Raw genomic sequence first — 19878 nt, forward strand, 5'->3', positions numbered from 1 at the left:
GGGGCCTGGGCGGGAGGGGCGTGGTCTGGGCGGGAGGGGCGGGACCAGCAAACCGGGGGGCGGGGCCAAGACTTGGATTAGCGTTTGGGGGCGGGGCTTGTCTGAGGGGGCGTGGTCGCGCTGGAGCGGGCTGGGCTAAGACGGGGCGGGGCCAACCAGCAGCAAACCAGGAGAAGGGGCGTGGCCTGTCTGTGAGGCGTGCGCGCTCCCGCGGCCGCCAGGAGGACGCGCGCGCTCCCGGGCGCCGGGAGGATTCCCCGCGCAGGCGCAGAGCGCGCGGCCGCGGGCAAGATGTCGGGCCCGGGGTTGGTGGCCGGGGACGTGGTGGTGGACGCGCTGCCCTACTTCGACCAGGGCTACGAGGCGCCGGGCGTGCGGGAGGCGGTGCGTGCGGGACTGGGGTGGGCATCGGTGGGCCGGGCCGGGCGCTCTGCCTGCCCGTCTGACCCGCAGTGTGCAATAGGCCGCGGCGCTGGTGGAGGAGGAGACGCGGCGGTACCGACCGACCAAGAACTACCTCAGCTACCTGCCCGCGCACGACTACAGCGCCTTCGAGGTGAGCGGAGGTGGCCCGGCAGGCCCCAGACCCCGGACAGGCCCCGCCGTGTGCCTGTGCCCGGTGGGCCCCCTGTCCCGGCTGTGCCCCCCCCTCCCACATTCCTCTCGTGTGTCCCACTCCCACACCCCTCTCGTGTGTCCCACTCCCACACCCCTCTCGTGTGTCCCCCATACCTCTCTGGTGTGTCCCACTCTCGTATCCCTCTTATGGCCCCCCCTAAACCCTTCCGGTGTGCTCCTTTCCCACCGAACCCTTCTCATGTTTACCCCCCCCATACCTCTCCAGTGTGTCCTTCCTCCAATACTTCTCCTGTGCCCCCCAAACCCCTCTGGTGTCCCCCCCGTACCCCTCCTGGGTCCCCCCCATACTCCAGCTGGATCCCCCTCAGCTCTGCCTTCCCTGCAGACGGAGATCATGCGCAATGAGTTCGAGCGCCTGGCGGCGCGGCAGCCCCTGGAACTGCTCAGCATGAAGAGGTGAGTGTGGGCACGGCTGGCACCGGAACTGTCCCCCCAGGTGAGCTGTGCCCCCAAGTGGGCATTTCCCCCCAGAGGGTGTTTCCCCCAGGTGAGCCGAGTCCCCTCAGGTGGGCATTGCCACCAAGTGAGTTGTACCACCCCAACCCTTCCGGTGGGCTGTTTGTCCCCCAGATGAGCTGTGCCCCCTGGGTGAGCCATTGCCCCCTGAGTGAACTATCCCCCCAGTCTGAGCTGTTGCCCCCCAGGCTGAACTGTCCCCCTAGGTGAGCCATTCCCCCAGGTGAGCTGTTCCCCCAGGCTGAGCTGTGCCCGTTGCAGGTACGAGCTGCCAGCCCCATCCTCGGGGCAGAAGAACGACATCACGGCGTGGCAGGAGTGTGTGAACAACTCCATGGCACAGCTGGAGCACCAGGCCGTGCGCATCGAGAACCTGGAGCTCATGTCCCAGCACGGCTGCAATGCCTGGAAGGTCTACAACGAGTAAGGCCCCTCAGCTGCTCTGCTCAGCCCTCCTCTGGGTTGAATTTCAGTGTGTTTATCGTGTTCTCACAGAATCAGTGAGGTTGGAAAAGACCTCTGAGATCATCAAGTCCAAACTCTGACCCAGCATCTCCTTGTAAACCAGACCATGGCACTCAGTGCCACATCCAGTCTCTTAAAACACCCCTAGGGATGGTGATTCCACCACCTCCCTGGGCAGCCAATTCCAATGTCTGATCACTCTCTCTGTAAAGAATTTCTTCTTACTGTCCAGCCTAAACCTCCCCTGGCACAGCCCAAAGGACTCTGTAAGTCCAATGAGATCTTTAGAGCATCATCTGGAATAGCTGAGCCCTTTTGAGAGAGCTGTGAGTGAAAGGGGAGGCTGATCTGGGAGAAGCAGCCATCTCTGTGGCCAAGAAACAGCTTGTGTTTTGATACATCCCAATCTTTAATTTTGTGATTTAAAATTGGTGATAATGGACTTTAACTGAGGATAACTAAAGGGACTAATCCCAGGGTGTGAAAGAAAAATTCAGCAGTGGAAATAAAGATCATCTGGAGCCATAATAAAACTCAATCAAGCTGCTGCAAAAGCCGAAAAAGGTTGTAGAGGGTATTGCTGCAGAAAACACCAGAGCTGTTTTAGGCAGAGAATGTTAATGTTCATCTTTGAGAAGGATTGGCTGAACCTTAGTTAAAGGAGTAGGCAAAAGGAATGCAAAACTTAGCTCTGAGAGAAGGCAAAGGGTGGCTTAGCTCAGGAGAAGGGGAGCAGGCAGAGGATCTGTTTGCTGGAACAGAGTGTTTGGGTTCAAGGGGCTTGTTGCATCCTTAACTCTGGAGGGTTAAATGTCAGGTTCAGTGGGGCTGATTCAGCAACTGTGTTTTTCTGACATTTTGCTTGCATTCTCTGCCATCAGACACCTGGTTCATATGATAGAACAAGCCCAGAAAGAGCTTCAGAAGTTGAGGTGAGCCATTCATATTTTCATACTGAAATGTTTCTCTCAAGCTCTGCAAAGGCTGGTGGATGTGCTGCTGCCCTGGTCACAGGGGAGAAGTCCCATTAATAACAATAATTAAGAAGTGTGACCCTGCCCTCCCCAGACAGTTCCATTCATAATGCCTGTTCTGCTCAGTATTCTGTATTTGGTTTGTTTGGCTTTATTTTGTTTTGTCTGAACTTCTGCTCTGGATGGAATGGATTGTGGAATTCTCTCTGAAATGCAGTAATATTTTCTTTTCACTTCTGATTTCTATTTAATGGACAGTTGTCTCTGTACAGACACGTCACTTGATGTTGTGTTTGACCTTTTATTTATCTCAGGGTTCTGTTGGGCCCTGTACTGGGTTTTATCCATGTGTGTGTTGTTATTACAGTCCTGGCTACACAAGAGTTTTCTGGTACTACTTTTAAGGATTAGGACTATTTGGAAATTAGCAGCAGATACTACAGATTTTAAACACATGATTAAAAACTACCCACAGAGATCTTTTTCTCCCCAGGAAAAACATTCAGGATCTGAACTGGCAACGAAAGAACATGCAGCTGACAGCTGGGGCAAAGCTAAGAGAGATGGAATCTACGTGAGTATCAGCAATTTTTCTGTTACACCTCCTTGTGTTGGTGTCCCTGTGCTTTCTTTGCCTTTGATTTTAACCTGGAGGACTAAAATAACACTCAAAGGCTGTGCTGGTTTAAAGGTAAACCAGTGGGAGGAATGAACCCAACACAAGAGAGATCACTAGTCAGAGTTACAGTTTACTAAAAAGATTATAATAAATGCTATGGTACAATCTGGTTTTAACCCATAAACCCCAGCACTTTGAGGCATGAAGAGAACAGTGTTTATCACAGAATCACAGACTGTTCTGAGTTGGAAGGGACCCACAAGGATCATGGAGTCCAACTCTTAAGTCAGTGGCCCCCAGAGGGGATTGAACCCATGACCTTGGTGTTATTACAACCAAGTTTTAACCAACTCAGCTGATCTCATTAGCCCCTGTGCTGAGCCCCGTGTGGGCCCCCTGAGTGCAAAGTAAAAAGAAAAGAGACCTGTTGGTGAGGATGGTGGTCACAGCCTGGTTTGAGAGTGGCACTTGCAGTCCTGTCGAGTTTCTGGTCCTTCTCTGGATCCAAGGAGTGGTGCCAAACACTGAGGTTAAATATGCTCAGGGTCAGGTGGGAATGGCCAGCACCTCCCCCAGTGTGGGAAATTCCACAATGGGTGATTGAACTCTGTGAGTCATGGGATATTTTGGGAATCTTTGAGGGTCTGGGTTGTGGCAGCTGCCTATTGTGTCAGTCCTGATGGCCCATTAGCAGAGATGGCCCCTCAGGTGGGTGTGAAGGTGCTGATGATTCCCTGAGGGGTGTTACCACACCTGAATCATTGATGTGACCACAGGACCACCCTCCTGTCTCACAGGGCTCTTTAACACCCCATCTGCATCCTGAGTGGTCTGGTGTGCCCTGGGCATCTGGTGCCAACGATCCATCATTAACAGCCCATCAGAAATGACACAGAGGGTGTAAAACACGCAGTTTTGGTTACACCCACGTAGTGATAAACTGCTCCTCCTCCCTGTAACCAGGACTAAGCCTTTCTTATTTCTTTTCCCTTCCAGGTGGGTCTCTCTTGTCAGTAAAAATTATGAGATTGAACGAACTATTGTGCAGCTGGAAAATGAAATCTCACAGATCAAGCAGCAACATGGGGAAGCAAACAAGGAAAACATCCAGCAAGACTTCCAGTGACCTAATCCTGACTGTTTTACTGCAGCATGTGTTAAAAACACAAACCAGAAACCTTGGAGATGCTGTGTGTGAATAGACACCTCTAGTTGCAGACGTGTGAGGTGACAGAGGGGTATTTTCATGGTTCCTTTTCCTTGTTTGGAATTCTAGGAGGAGGTGGGATGGACTCACAATGTCCTGTTGAAATGTATTATAGTCACAGTTAAATGTACTGTGAATTATTTCACTTTTTATCTACCCAGAGTAGGAGCTGTTCAAAAAACTCTTCCATGTGTTTGGATTCCCCCCTGTGCTGTAATAAATGTGGTTTTGCTATTTGTGTGGTGTCTGTTCCACATTCCAGGGCAGCCTGGGAGCTGTCCAGGAGGTGGCTGTGCCAGAGGGACCCCTGGAATTGCCCCGTGGGGGTGGGACTGGAATTTGGGGTGGGGGAGAGTTGGTGTTACAGCATTCCTGATGGGAATGGGCCAGCCCAAGGCAGAGGGGAGGACAGGATGGGCTCTGTTCCCCATCCCGGTCCATTATTCCCTATTCCAGTCCATCACTCCCCATCCTGGTCCATTATTCCCTATCCCAGTGCATTAGTCCCCATCTTGGTCTATCATTTCCCATCCTGGTCCATCATTCCACATTCCAATCCATCATTTCCTATCCTGCTGCATTTTCCCTATTCCAGTCCATCATTCCCCATCCATTCTCCATCCTGATCCTTCACTCCCCCTCCTCATCCATCATTTCCTGTCCATCATTTCCTCTCTCTCTGCATTATTCCCTATTCCAGCCCATCATTCCCCATCCTGGTCCATAATTCTCTATCCCTGTCTATCATTCCCTACCCCAGTGCATTTTTCCCCATTCCTGGCCATCAGTCCCTCTCTCTGCATCATTCTCTATCCCTGTCCATCATTCCCTCTCTCTCCATGATTCCCCATCTCAGTCCATCATTCCCTATCCTGGTCCATCATTCCCTATCCTGGTCCATCATTCCCTATCCTGGTCCATCATTCCCCATCCCAGTCCATCATTCCCCATCCCAGTCCATCATTCCCCATCCCAGTCCATCATTCCCTATCCCGGTCCATCATTCCCTATTCCAGTCCATCATTCCCTATCCTGGTCCATCATTATCTCTCTCATTCCCTGTCCCTGCCCATCCTTCCCTCTCTCTCCATAATTCCCCATTCCAGTCCATCCTTCCCTCTCTCTCCATGATTCCCCATCCCAGTCCTTCATTCCCTATCCCGGTCCATCATTCCCTCTCTCTCCATCATTTCCTGCCCCGGGGGGCGGTCCGGGGGGCGTGGCTCTCCCCTCCCCTGACCCCGCCCCCCTTTTCCGATTGGCTGCAGTACCACCAGCACCGCCCAATGGCGTCTCACCGGGGGGTGGGAGGGGGGCGGTGCCGCTACCGCCCCGAGTGACGTCACTGCGATCCGCGGGAGCGCGCGCGGGGGTGCAGACGGGCCTGCGCGTGCGCGCGCGCGGTGACGCGGAGCGTGCGCGGAGCGGGGTCGGGTTCAAAGGAGGAAAACATGGCGGAAAACAAAGGAGGCGGCGGCGGCGGGGACGGGCCCTGCGAGGCCGCGCCGGGCTGTGCCGGCGGCCTGGACCCCCCCGCCGCCTCCCCGGCCGCCGCCGCGCCGCCCGAGGAGCGAGAGAGCCCCGTGGCGGCGGCGGCCGAGCGCGGCGGCGGCGGCGGCGAGGCGGAGGCCGAGGCGGCGGTGGCGGTGGCGGCGGCGGCGGCGGGGCCCGGCGCGGCGGCAGGGCCCGGCCCCAGCCCGGTGCCGCCGCTCACCCCCGCGGCTCCGGCGCCCTTCTCGCTGCTGGACACGTGTGCCGTGTGCGCGCAGAGCCTGCAGAGCCGGCGGGAGGCCGAGCCCAAGCTGCTGCCATGCCTGCACTCCTTCTGCCGCCGCTGCCTGCCCGAGCCCGAGCGTCAGCTCACCGTGCCCGTGCCCGGCGGAGCCAACGGAGACGTACAGCAGGGTGAGTACCGGGGAGACCGGAGGGAACATCCCGCACGGAGGCAACGCGGGGGTTTCCAGGCTGCTGCCGCTGCCCAGACCTGCTCCGGGAGCGCTCCGTGTTGTCTGCCAGCTGGGAAGGGGTTGGGAATTGGGAGTGTGGGTCGGGATTTCAGCGCAGGAAGGACACGGAGCTGCCCGAGGGGCCCTGAGGAGGCACCGGGATGGGCAGAGGGATGGAGCGGCTCTGCTGGAGGAAAGGCTGGGAGAGCTGGGATTGTTCAGCCGGGACAAGAGAAGGCGTCGGGGGCACCTTATTGGAGCCTTCTAGTACCTAAAGGAGTTCTGTATAGGAAGGATGGGGACAGACTTCTTGCCCGTTGTGTTAGGACAGGGGTAATGGTTTAAACTGAAGGAGGATCAGTTTGGATTAGATGTCAGGAAGAATATTTTTACAATGAGGGTGTTCAAACACCGGCACAGGTTGCCCAGGGTGAGACTGGACCAGGCTCTGAGCACCCCTGTCTAGTCCAGGATCGCTGGACTGGATGAGCTTTAAAGGCCCTTTCCAACCCAAACTCTTGTGTTTTATGCTGGCTCTGAGGGAGGGGTGGGCAGTGCTCGGTTCTGCTGCACTGGGGTAAAACAGGCCTGATTCAGCTCAAACTGCAGTCCCAGCACTGCCTGCCCAGGTGGGACGGGGTGGGCAGTGCCCCTGCCTTCCTGCGGGCTGGCACAAACCCTGGCAGGGCTGTTTGGCACTCCCGAGGCTCTGCTGGGTGCTCTGCCCGTGCCCAGCCTGTGCCAGGGGGCAGGAGCACTCTGCTCCTTCCAGGTATTCCTGTTGAAACTCCAGCTTGAGTTCTGCTTTTTCACGTGTTACACGTTCAGAGATGGAACTGAAAACCTTGTGCAGGTTTGGATGGGGTGACTCACACTCTGTGCTGTACAGGCCAATCTGGGGCCCTGGTGAGTGGTTTCCCTGTGGTCAGGGAGACCTTGTTTGGTGACATCTTTGGGCTCAAGCCTTTCCTGTGTTGCACAGTGGAGGAATTAACCTGGCTTGGTAGTGATTTTTTCATCCAAACTGTTCACAAGTTCATCTTGGATGTGCTCTTAAAGTTTATCAGTTTCAAAAAGATGACTTGTTAAATATAGTTTGTAAATGAACTCACTAAAACACTGAGATGGTCTTGTGGTCCATCTTTTTAAATTCCAGATTCTGTATTTTGCATTATGTCACAGAATCCCAGAATGGTTTGGGTTGGAAGGGACATTAAAGCTCATCCCCTTCCACCCCCTGCCATGGGCAGGGACACCTTCCACTATCCCAGGTTGCTCCAAGCCCTGTCCAGCCTGGCCTTGGACACTCCCAGGGATGGGGCAGCCACAGCTTCTCTGCCCAACCTGTGCCAGGGCCTGCCCACCCTCCCAGGGAAGTGCCATGCCAGTGGAATACACAGAACTTGGAAAGCTGGGTTTATTTATTGGTAGTTATCAGGATTATCTGAGTCCTGCTGTGTCTGTAGGACACAGGTGTGGGAACAGCCCGAGGTGTGGCTTCTGCACTGCCTGGAGACTGGAATATCACTTCTTGCTGTACACATTGTAGGAGTGCTTGTTGGTGTGCTCTGGTGTAGAAAGAGTTCATCTTGGGTTTTAGATTATGTGAGTAAGATGTGGGGTCTGGAGCATCTGTTGGGAGGAGAAACTGCAGGAGGTGAGCCTGGTTGGTCTGGAGAAGGGAAGACTGAGAGGGGATCTCATTAATGCATAAAAATATCTCCAAGGTGGGTGTCAGAGGGTGGTGCCAGACACTTTTCAGCAAAAGGATGAGGAGCAATGGCCATAAACTAAAATACAACAAGTTTCACCTCAACCTGAGGAACAGCCCCTTTCCATGGAGGTGGCAGAGCCTGGAACAGCTGCCCAGGGAGGGTGTGGAGTTTCCAGAAAGGGTGTGGAGTTTCCCTTTCTGGACACATTCCAAACCCACCTGGACATGTTCCTGTGTCAGCTGCTCCAGGATGGATGGGCTGGATGAGCTCCAGAGGTCCTTTCCAAGCCCAGCTGTTCTGTGTGGGGTGCAGGAGTGTGTTGTGCTCAGGGTGTGTGTGACCCCCTGTGTGGGACCTGAGCCTGCCTGGACACGGGTGGGGACCAGCAGGGCAGTTGAGAAGGAGCCAGGCAGCAGGAGATGCAGTTTGGTGGGCAGTTCTCTCTGCACCTTGGGAGTGGGGTCAGTTGAATGGCACATGAGACAGTTGCCAGTAAATGAGACAGAACATGGACATTGTCAGCCTGCAGAGAAGTCCCACAGTGCTTAGTCATGCAGGTTCCTTCCCTGCTTTGGTTGTCCCCAAGTGTTGCTTCCACTTGTGCTGCTTCTCTGGGCTCCTTCAGCATGAGCAGGTGCTTTTCTTGGAGGAAGAGTTAATGAGAACTGGTACCTGTAGCTCTATCTGGAGGAGGTTTCACTGAACTCTGCAGGTTGGTTCTGTTCTGTTGCACTGGTGAAAGAATTGGTTTTGCTGTTGTTCACGTGTCTGTTGGAAATAAAAAAAATAGAAGTTTCCTGGTTTATGTATTTAAAACATATATAATCTTGTGCCATTTGTTCAGCATAAAAAATAGCATCTCATATTCAGTTTAATGTATTAATTGGTCATTGGAATGTGTATTTTATTTGGTGGATAGAGGATTTCTTCATGCTGGTGTTTCAGCTGTCCAACTGGACTCTTTATTTTCTGACTGAATAAGTTACAAGGAAGTGCCTTCATGTATTTTCATCTCAGTGTTCTGAAAAATGCTTATTTCTAAGTTGCAGATTTTGGACAGTTACAGGTACTGTAAAATAACTTTTCCTGCCCCCTCTGGTGCTCCTGCTCCTGGAAGAGATGTGGGTTTGTGGTTTCCCTGCCTGCCTGAGATATTTACAATCTCTCTTAAGAAGATTATGAGTACAGGGAATGTGTGGCTCTCCCAGAGCCTTGGGAATGTCACAGTTTAGGCTGGAAAACTAACCAAGAGCTGCAAGATGCATTCAGGGAGCCAGGGGGAAACATCCACACTTGGTTGTGTTTGTAAACTGAGGAATTACACACAAACTGAGGAACAAACAACACGTTTACTGCTGAGTGCTGGGGTGTGCAGTGCCATAAATTAGTTTGATAGGCTGAGTTCAACTCCCATACCAGTGTTTGTGTATTTAGAAGCTGTGTATTAATCACACCTTAAGATATGTTTTTAATTCACTGTGAAAGGGGACTATAAATGATCTGATGTGTGTGAGAATGTGACGTAGCCCTTACATTCTTTGGTAGTAATTACTGTATTTTCAGTCTAGAAGAATGAAAATTCCAGACTGTTTCAGCTGTGTGGACACAGCATCTTAATTTCAGTGAGTCCATATCACTGTAAAGAATGGCAAAAAGCAGAATATGCTTTGCCATTCTTGCCTTGGGCATGAAGCAAAAGGCTTTAATTGAAAAGCTGTGAAAGGCAAGTTGCTTTATTTGAAATCCTGCCAAAGACAAGTTGCTGTAATTAATGTTGGTGGAGACAAGTTCCTTCATTACCAGAGTAAATTTAATTTAAAAACTACGGCATGGTAAGGGCTTCAGCTCACCCTTCCAAGCCAGGGAATTTTGTGTGGATACCCAGGATGGGCTCCAGAGCCTCCTGTGGGCTGTAATTAAAACAGGTTTACAGTGTTTGTATCTAAATTAAGTGCTGTGCGAGGTCTGGTTGCTACAAGGGCAGGTAAACAAGTGCCTGAGGTCACAGGACAGGAACAGTAGGGAAGACCAGGGAAGAAAAGGAGATGGACAGGGATGAGAGATCCAGGAGATGGGGCAGGATGCCAGGGGATGGATCCAGGAGATGGGACAGGAGGCAGAATGCCAGGGGTTGGATCCAGGAGGTGGGGCAGAAAGCCAGGGGTGGGATCCAGGAGGTGGGACAGGAGACAGAATGCCAGGAGTAGGATCCAGGAGATGGGGCAGAATGCCAGGGGATGGATCCAGGAGATGGGACAGGAGGCAGAATGCCAGGAGATGGATCCAGGAGATGGGGAGTTGGATCCAGGAGATGGGACAGGAGACAGAATGACAGGGGTTGGATCCAGGAGATGGGACAGGAGACAGAATGACAGGGGTTGGATCCAGGAGATGGGGCAGGAGACAGAATGACAGGGGTTGGATCCAGGAGATGGGACAGGAGACAGAATGACGGGGGTTGGATCCAGGAGATGGGACAGGAGACAGAATGCCAGGGGTTGGATCCAGGAGATGGGACAGAATGCCAGGGGTTGGATCCAGGAGATGGGACAGAATGCCAGGGGTTGGATCCAGGAGATGGGACAGAATGCCAGGGGTTGGACCCAGGAGATGGGGCAGGAGGCAGAATTCCTGGGGTTGGAGCCTGGCAGGATCTCCCCCACCACCAAGGGCTGAACCTCCAAGCCAGCACTGAGCCCGTGGTGGTGAGAACTCCTTCTAGTCATTTCTCTTGGCTTTTCTTACTTTCCCTCCTCTCTCTTTGTTTTGGAAAATAAAGTGGAATCGCGGTTTTGGAATCCAACATCTGGCCTTGTTTGTGCTGGGAATTTTCAAACTTCACTCCTCTCTGCATTTGTGGACAAACTTTGCCTCTCTGAGTGGGTTGGAACAATCACCTGAACTCTCTTGTTTCTTTAGTTTTCTCTTGTGTTAATGTTTGAGGGTCACTAAGATAGGCTGGAGCCCAGCACAAGTCCTGAAAAATAGTCAGTTTGTGTTCTGGGCTTCCTAAAAATCTTGTTGTGAAACTGAAATTTCAGTCTAAATTAAAAGTATATTTTAAAATATTTCAGTCTGAGAACATTTAGGCACATTTTATTTTTATAAGAATATCTGTGATTGCTATAAATTGATTTTTCTTATTAACTACAATGTGTTGTGCAGTTGTGATATAAGCAAGGATTGTCCAAAAACTGCTGCTCTAGAAGTGGACCTTGAAAGCAGTTAATATTTTTTTAATGTATTTTTACTCTGTCAGATTTCAGTCTGGTTGTATCACTCCCTTGACCTGTGAGAGTTTATTTCAAGGTCTGATCACTGAAACTCCAGCAGGGTTTTGATGTGTGGCTGTGCAGAAACTCTTGGACCCTTGCAGTGCTGAGAGAAGTAAATATTAAGCATGTGTAGTAACTTCTATTGATGTTCCCACCCAATAAATGAGCCCTGGCAGAGATTCATTCCTGATGGGTGCCAAGTTTGAACTTCAAACGGAAGCTGGGAGTTATTAAATATCAGGAGTGCTTGCAAATATTTCCTGAACTGGGAAGTTTATCAACATTGTAACAGCATAAACATCTGACAGGGCTTTAATTAGCTGTGTTCAGGTGGAATCAGCCTGACACATGGCAGCCCAAACCAAACACGTGTGTGTGTCAGGCCAGGTGTCTGCAGTGCCTTTGCTCAGCAGAAATTGGGATTGGGGAGGGTTGATGAAATTGGGATTGGGGAGGGTTGATGAAAGGGGGATTGGGGAGGGTTGATGAAAGGGGGATTGGGGAGGGTTGGTGGCTTGACTGGCAGTGGGTGATGTGGCAGAGTTTTAGGTTTGTGCTGATTGATGTCCCATGTGTATCAACAGAGTTTTTAAGGCTTTTCTTTAAGGCAGGTGTTATTGGGGCATCACGTGGGGTGGCAGAGCCAGGCGTGTCCAGCTCCACCTCCTGCTCAGAGCCGGTCTGGGCAGAGGAGGATCCTCAGGGAGCCTTGGCCAGGTGTGTGGTGGCAGTGCTGGGGTGGCAGCAGCACAGGGAGCCTCTGCTGCAGGTGGACCATCCCTGTGCCAGGGGAGGTGCATGTTGCCTTGAGGCAGATCATGCCTTGTTCCTGCTCATGAGTGCCAATCCCTTTGTGGAGCTGCCCTGGAAGAGCTCAGCTCTGCCTCCCTGTCCCTCAGGGTCAGTGCTGAGGGCTCTCCTCACCTGTTCTGTGCTCCAGCCCTGATCAGTTTGGTCACCAGTGCTGGTCAGTGTGTCCTGCACTGGCCCAGTGTCCCATGCAGGGAAGGATGGAGTCCCTGCACCTGCAGCCTGGGACATGTTGGGCTGTTTTGCTGAAGGATGTGCTGTTGGTTCCTGTTCAACTCGTTGCCTGTAACACACTTAGAATCATAGAATTGATTGGGTTGGAAAAGACCTCCAAGATCATCAGGTCCAGCCCTTGGGCCAACTCCAGTCCCTTTACCAGATCATGGCACTCAGTGCCACAGCCAAGCTCAGTTTAAAAACCTCCAGGGATGGGGAATCCACCCCCTCTCTGGGCAGGTCATTAGGGTCAAAGTTACCTTTTTATACTCACATTTTACAGTTTTAGTACTCTTTGATGTTACGAAGCAACTCAAGAATTGGTAAAGGTATTTGTGTTACAGACCAGAGCTGATGGTGAAGGAGTTGGATCTCAGGAAAAAAGGATGTAGGAATGCAAGGATTTGGGTGCAATATTTGAATAAACTTTGAATTTATGAATCTGAACTGCTGGAGAGGCTCCCTGGGATATCCCAATGGTGAGATGTGGGTGCTGCTGAGGTGCAGAGTGATTTTTGCATTGTCTTATCCCTTGATCACCCACATCCTGTGCATTCCCTGACCCCCACGTTCAGATCCATCAGCTCATCAGATCCATCAGCTCATCAGATCCATGTGATCCTCACTCAGTTCAGTAACTCTCTTGGAACTAGAACTTCAGTGCCTTTACTTTGTTATTGCTTTTTGTTCTCTGTAAGGTTTTAAGTGGTGTTTGGCTGGGCTGTGATCTGTTTATTTTAAGTTGACTGAAGTCAGCTGGGCTTGAAGCCACCAAGTGAACGTGGATCCCTCAGTATGGAGCTTCTTATAGAAGCTTCTTGTTTTGCTTTAGCTCCTGTGGTGTTTGTAGCCAGTAGTTAACCTTCCATGGCTCCTTGTGTGCTCCCTTTTCCTTCCACCCCACCTCCCCTTCCTCCAACCGCAGGGCTGGAACTTCCCAGGCAGCTTCTTTAGTGTTTGTAAACAAACCCCAGAAAACCAGATTGAGAGGGTGGTAATACCTGGGTTTGGTGGAGAAACACATTAATTCTTCCTGGCTCAGGAAGCCTTGTTGGTCTAAGGCTGCTCTCTGAAACATCCGAGGAAGTTCCAGAAGGGAATGTCTAGAAGTGTGGTGGGGAGCAGAGAAGATTTGGAAAATTCCAGGGTTTATTTTGTGCAGAAATGGTGGGTGTGAGCTGAACACACAGTCTCTGAGTGGGCAGAATGTGTCTTGCCCACCAGAGATGGGCTGAGGTTGGAAGTGCCCGGAGCCCGAATTCCTGAGTGTGGAGCTGGAGTGGGAACAGCAGCCAAGGACTTACAGGAGCAGAGTGAGTGTCTCTGGTTGGATCCTACAAGACTGGAAGTGCAGAGAACCAACCTTTCCCCCTCCATCTCTGTAGCTCTCAAGCATCTTTAAAATTTGGGAGGATTTTAGTGCTGTTGGGATTATAAGTCAGCCTGGAGACACGAATTCTGAGCAGGTTTTGGATAATTTTCATACTGAAACTAGTTCAAGATGAAACCTGTTGAAGAAACCACCTGTTTTGAGATGCATGCAAATAACCATCAGAGGAGCACAGTTACCCTTGAGGAATTTTAAACATAAATATGTACAAGATATTCTCAGTTATGAGTTAAAATTAATAAGACAACTTGTGTTGCTGCTTGAGTTGGGAGCTGTAGATCAAAAGCCTCTTCCATTTGAAACCTGAAGTTCTTTGCTGTGTTCGTTGTGATTTGCTGCTGGGTTGTGATGCAGGGTTTTTTCAGCAGCCTTTCTGTTTTTATGAAAACAAAACTCCCTTTTCTCCTCAGTTTGCTTCAGTTTGGTGCTCCCTGCCATGCTTTGATGTCCGTGGTCTACTTTAGGTGCTTTATCTAAATCCTAAGCGGTTAAAAGGATTACAGAGATGCTTCTCTCATTAGTGTTCTTAAAGTCTTTGCCAAATAAGAAGATCTGATATGCAATGGAAGGAGCTGGGACTGCAGCAGTTGTGTAACCAACAGTGCAACATGTGCAGCAAAATTTGGGTCCTTCCATTTCTTTGCTCTGACAAAACCCTTCCACTTTGTGTTGGTTTCAGCTCCAGGTAGTGAATGGCTCTGTCTGACCCTGTCAGGAGACTCATCTGAGTGTTCCAAGGAATCTGGCAGTGCCTTTTCTCCCTGGATTCCAGGCTGTGGGAGCTCTGGGAGGGAGGAATGGCTGCTGTGGTGAGAAGGTGAAACCCATTTCCCTTGGAGTGTGGCTGGCCATGCAAGGGAGGGTGTTCTGTGCTGGATTGATGGCTCCCAATCCAGGTTTGCAGGTGAGAAGCTATTCCTGCTTCTCACTTCAATCTGCCTTAGGAAACTCCATTTAGGCTACATAGAATCAGAATTGATTGGGTTGGAAAAGACCTCTGAGATCATCAAGTCCAATCCTTGGTCCAACTCCAGTCCCTTTACCAGATCATGGCACTCAGTGCCACGGCCAAGCTCAGCTGAAAAACCTGCAGGGATGGGGAATCCACCCCCTCTCTGGGCAGCCCATTCCAATGCCTGAGCACTCTCTCTGCAAAGAATTTTTTCCTGCTCTCCAACTTCAATTTCCCCTGGCAGAGCTTGAGCCCATCGTGCCCCTTTGTCCTATTCCTGACTACATGTTGTGTTTGATGATGGATGATCAGCAGGTGATGGACAGGAAATGTGTGTGATTGAAAATACATTTACTATCTGGGGCAAATTGTCTGACAAAAAGTGGAATTTGTCCTGAACTTCATCATTAATTGGGAATAGGTTGTAATTTATTCACCACAATGCCTGGGAATGGAAGGGAGGGGAAAATGTGGTACAGAGGCCTGTGAGTGTTGAAGGGAGGTAATAGATATTTGTGCTTGTGGTTGTTCCAGGCCTGACACACCATCCTGAGGTGTGTGATAGAAACAGCTGGAAAAACCAGCAGTGTCAGTCCCCTTAAATACAGTGTGAGAAGCTTGGAAACCCACCCCTGTTCTCTGCAGCTCTGGTAAAACAGGTCAGCTCTCCCAGGCACTCAGCAATAGGACAAGGGGGCACGATGGGCTCAGGATCTGCTAGGGGAAATTGAAGTTAGAGATCAGGAAGAAATTCTTTGCAGAGAGAGTGCTCAGGGATTGGAATGGGCTGCCCAGAGAGGGGGTGGATTCCCCATCCCTGGAGGTTTTTCAACTGAGCTTGGCCGTGGCACTGAGTGCCATGATCTGGTAAAGGGACTGGAGTTGGCCCAAGGGTTGGACTTGATGATCTTGGAGGTCTTTTCCAACCCAATCCATTCTATGATTCTGTGGATGTGGCACTGAGTGAGAATCCACCACGTCTTGATCCAACCCCACTGTGATCACCAGCCCAGGGCACAGAGTGCCCTGGGCTGGTGATCACAGTGGGGTTGGATCAAGGGTTGGATTTGATGATCTCAGAGGTCTTTTCCAACCCCATCCATTCTATGATTCTCTTATTCCTGTGCCCTTTTAGGTCCAAAGGATGATTGTTCTGGGTCTCCTCATGGCAGTGCTGATACCCACAGGAGCATCTTTGGGGTTTGGAGGTGCTTTATTGTTCTTGTATAACTGTGCTCCTGCAATTATTACTGAGGGCAGGGCTTGGGAGACTTTGCAGAAGAGGAACTGCTGTATGGAATGTTTTAGGCCCTCAGTGCAGAGTTTCACGTGGTGTGGTCAGAACTTCCTGAAAGAAACTTCTCTTTTTCTGAGCTCTTTGCTTTGGGGCTGCTCTTGACCTCTGGAGTGTTGATTTGTGGCTTCCAAAGAGCAGGAAACCATCTGTGGGGACACTGGAAATCTGAATGGTAACAATTAGGATTGGGGGACATAATAACCCACTCTGACCTTCATAATTTCTCTGAATGTGTCTTAATTCCTCTGTGATTTAGAAAAAAGTACTGATATTTAACAGTGATTTTTCTGTGTGCTGATGAGTTCCTTGGAAGTAGCTCCAAGGCTTTTGGGAATTACAGTGGGAATGTGTGTGCCAGGACTAATGTTTGGTTTGTTTGATGCAGAAAAAGGATGTTGTAAGTTCTGCTGGAGTATCAATAGGATGAGACTTTTACATTTACTTTTATTTGCTTATATAAGAATTTTTCTTATTGAAACTGCCAGTGAAACTTTGTTTTTGTCATAGGTTGTTATATAAACATTTGACCTTTAGTTTGTTTTACAAAACATTAAATTTTACTATAAACTTTGTTGGCTTGCAAATTATCTCAAGTTTTGACAGGCAGGGATTTCTTTCTTCTATGTAAATGCTATTTCAGTGTGATTTTTCTCTACCTTTCCCCTCACAAAATCAGCTACATCTCTGTCTTTTCAGTACTGAAATTTGGGGTTTAGTACAAATGGTGCTGCAGTAATTTGTTTTATATTGGATTAAAAGCCCAGGATATGGGATGTTTAGAGCTCATACATTGTTGGAAAGCTCCTGGTGGAATTAATGGGTGTTGAGATGTGAGAAAGAACTGGGATGTGCTCAATGAGAATTGCAAGGCCTTGGTATCTCTTGGTGCAGAACAAAAGGGGCACTTGGTGTTTTGAATGTGGAGGTGCCAAAATGGGGTGTTAGACCTGAGAGCAGGATCTGGGGCTGCCCATTCCCTGTGTCCTCCCTGCACAAGTGGAATTCTCCATGTCAGAATCCAGCCTGTCAGTTCAGTCTCCAAAGGCTTGATTTGGTCCAATCCTCCATTGATTTGTCTCCTTCAAACCCCCAAACTTGCCTGGCAGGAAGGGCTTTGCATCTCTGGAATTTGACTTCTTGTGTACAGATTACAGAGCTTGCCTTGGTCTGGTGTCTTGTTTTCTTACAATATTTCCTGTATTTGCCCCAAGACAGCACTGGAATAAGATTTAACTGTGGTCTGGTTTAGATGGAGTGGTTTTAATGGTAAAAACCTGAAATTTTTATTCTGTATATGCACATCAGCTGCTATTATTCCCTGTTAGTATTCCCTAAAGGATTTTGTCACTCAGCAGTAGGAAAACCTCCAGGTTCTGCACCCACTGTGTGTGTGAAAGCTCTTGGAAATGCAGGCACTGCAATACTGGTTATTTTTCACATGAGGTTTGTTTGGTTTGGTGAGACAGGTAATTTTGAGCTGGATTATTGTTGCTCTGCAGTGAATCTCCCGTGGTCTGAAGCCACCATTAATTTTAGCACTTGAAAAAATGAATGCCACTTCACTGCTAATGTAATTAATCTCCCTGAAATAAGTCCTGCTGTCCTAATTGAATATCCACAAAGGAGTTGAGCATCATTTAATTAACACTGCTCAAAGTTGTTTTGGGTGTTTCAGTGAATAAAAACATCCAATGGCTTGGAAAGCTTCTTCTTGAGAATTATATTCTCAATAAATTGTCTAGGAATTGTGAGAATAAATATATTCTCAATCAATTGTGAGAATAAATATATTCTCAATCAATTGTGTAGGAATTTGATTTAAGTGACAATCCTGTGAAGAAAGTGTAAGCCACTGTTTTAGTGCTAAATAGATTTTCAAACCTTCATGTAGATTGTTCATGGACATCTTTAAGTATCAGTTTGGTTCATGTAGTAACTTCTTTGCAGCTCTGCTGAGGATTTAAAACTAATTTAATGATTAGAGAGGATAATAAAGCAGGATACTGGAATTTTATTGTTGCTACTTGGAAAAGACCTCCGAGATCATCAAGTCCAACCCTTGGTCCAACTCCAGTCCCTTTACCAGATCATGGCACTCAGTGCCACGGCCAAGCTCAGTTGAAAAACCTCCAGGGATGGGGAATCCACCCCCTCTCTGGGCAGCCCATTCCAATGCCTGAGCACTCTCTCTGCAAAGAATTTCTACCTGCTCTCCAACTTCAATTTCCCCTGGCAGAGCTTGAGCCCATCGTGCCCCCTTGTCCTATTGCTGAGTGCCTGGGAGAAGAGACCAATCCCCACCTGGCCAGAACTTCCCTTCAGGGAGTCCCAGACAGTGCTGAGGTCACCTCTGAGCCTCCTCTTCTCCAGGCTAAACCCCCTCCAGCTCCCTCAGCCTCTCCCCACAGCACTTGTGCTCCAGTCCCTTCTCCAGCCTCGTTGCTCTTAATGAGAATTGGTACCTGTAGCTCTACCTGGAGGAGGTTTCACTGCTGTGGGTTGGTTCAGTTCTGTTGCGCCGGTGAAAGAATTGGTTTTGCTGTTGGTCACATGTTTGTCCCTCCCTGGCACCTCGTGCCCCCCGTGGGTGTGCCCTGCTGGCACCTCGTGCCCCCCGTGGGTGTGCCCTGCTGGCACCTCGTGCCCCCCGTGGGTGTGCCCTGCTGGCACCTCGTGCCCCCCGTAGGTGTGCCCTGCTGGCACCTCCTGCCCCCCGTGGGTGTGCCCTGCTGGCACCTCGTGCCCCCCGTGGGTGTGCCCTGCTGGCACCTCCTGCCCCCCGTGGGTGTGCCCTGCTGGCACCTCCTGCCCCCCGTGGGTGTGCCCTGCTGTCCCTGCTCAGGCTGTGCCCCATCCCTCTGTTGCAGTGGGCGTGATCCGGTGCCCCATCTGTCGCCAGGAGTGCCGGCAGATAGACCTGGTGGACAACTACTTCGTGAAGGACACCTCGGAGACCCCCAGCAGCTCTGATGAGAAATCAGAGCAGGTATGGCCTGTCCCTCCCTGTCTTGGTTTCATCCTGGGCCCCCCAGCTCAACTTTCCCCCCCTCTCTTGTTCTCCCCCTGCTCCTCAAAAGCAGGGAAAAGGAATGGGGAGGGGATAAAAAACTTGAAAGAAGCTGAGCTAAGTCAGTAGATGTGTGTGTGTGTATATATATATATGTATAGTCTTCGAATGTCTACAATTATATGAATACAATTTGCACTCACAATAGGGAGAGGGAAAGGGGAGGGGAAAAAGGGAAGAGGAAAACAGGGGGGACAAAGAGACAAAACAAAATCAGTCGGTACAAAAGAACACCCCCGCCCACCCACTGAGTAAACCAGTACAACCCAATTCCACTAACCACCTTTTAGAAGGGAGCCAGCCCCTCTCTCTCTCTCATGTGGGGGTCTCACTCACGTGTTTTGCCCAATCTGTGTGGCTCTGATAAGGGACTGAGAGCAGCCAAGAGCCCTCTGCACTCCACCCTCACCAGAAACCCAAGAGCTAAACTTCCTATCCCCCTCCCCTTATCCCGTGGGAGGGGAAAGAATGGGTAAGGAATACCCAGGAGACAAGCCCCTCCCTTGTTGCATCTGGTTACCAGGAAAAGGCCTGGGTTAAAGTATTACACTGCCCCAAACTGCCCTGCTGCCCCTGGTGGGGCTGCCCAGGGTGACTGTGTGTGCCCATCCAGGTGTGCACCAGCTGCGAGGACAACGCCAGCGCCGTCGGGTTCTGCGTGGAGTGCGGAGAGTGGCTCTGCAAGACCTGCATAGAGGCCCACCAGAGGGTCAAGTTCACCAAGGATCACATGATCAGGAAAAAAGAGGACGTGTCTTCAGGTGGGTGCTTTGTCCTGCCTGCAGGAAGGGTGGCTTTGGCATCTGGGAAAAGAAAGAGGGAGGATGGTTTAGGGAACAACAAGGTTGGT

At 50.4% G+C, this 19878-nt stretch overlaps 2 protein-coding genes across 3 annotated transcripts in view; both read left to right on the forward strand.

Annotated features, from left to right (window-relative positions):
- Positions 1 to 244: 244 nt before the first annotated feature.
- On the forward strand, positions 245 to 4594 carry BCAS2 (BCAS2 pre-mRNA processing factor). The gene is made up of 7 exons (XM_071578547.1): positions 245 to 384; positions 464 to 556; positions 965 to 1035; positions 1357 to 1518; positions 2442 to 2492; positions 3028 to 3108; positions 4150 to 4594. Exons 1-7 carry the CDS (start codon positions 292 to 294, stop codon positions 4277 to 4279), a joined length of 681 nt encoding a protein of 226 aa, XP_071434648.1. The 5' UTR covers positions 245 to 291; the 3' UTR covers positions 4280 to 4594.
- Positions 4595 to 5803: 1209 nt separating this feature from the next.
- Positions 5804 to 19878, forward strand: part of TRIM33 (tripartite motif containing 33) — a 40395-nt gene continuing 26320 nt past the window's right edge. For both annotated transcript variants that reach the window (XM_071578491.1, XM_071578492.1), the window contains exons 1-3: positions 5804 to 6265; positions 18829 to 18947; positions 19642 to 19789. In XM_071578491.1, coding sequence (XP_071434592.1) covers positions 5812 to 6265; positions 18829 to 18947; positions 19642 to 19789 — 721 coding nt within the window. In that variant the 5' untranslated portion in view covers positions 5804 to 5811. The remainder of the gene's footprint in view (positions 6266 to 18828; positions 18948 to 19641; positions 19790 to 19878) is intronic.

This window comes from Pithys albifrons, chromosome 28, assembly GCF_047495875.1.
Source record: "Pithys albifrons albifrons isolate INPA30051 chromosome 28, PitAlb_v1, whole genome shotgun sequence".
Classification (NCBI taxonomy): domain Eukaryota; kingdom Metazoa; phylum Chordata; class Aves; order Passeriformes; family Thamnophilidae; genus Pithys; species Pithys albifrons.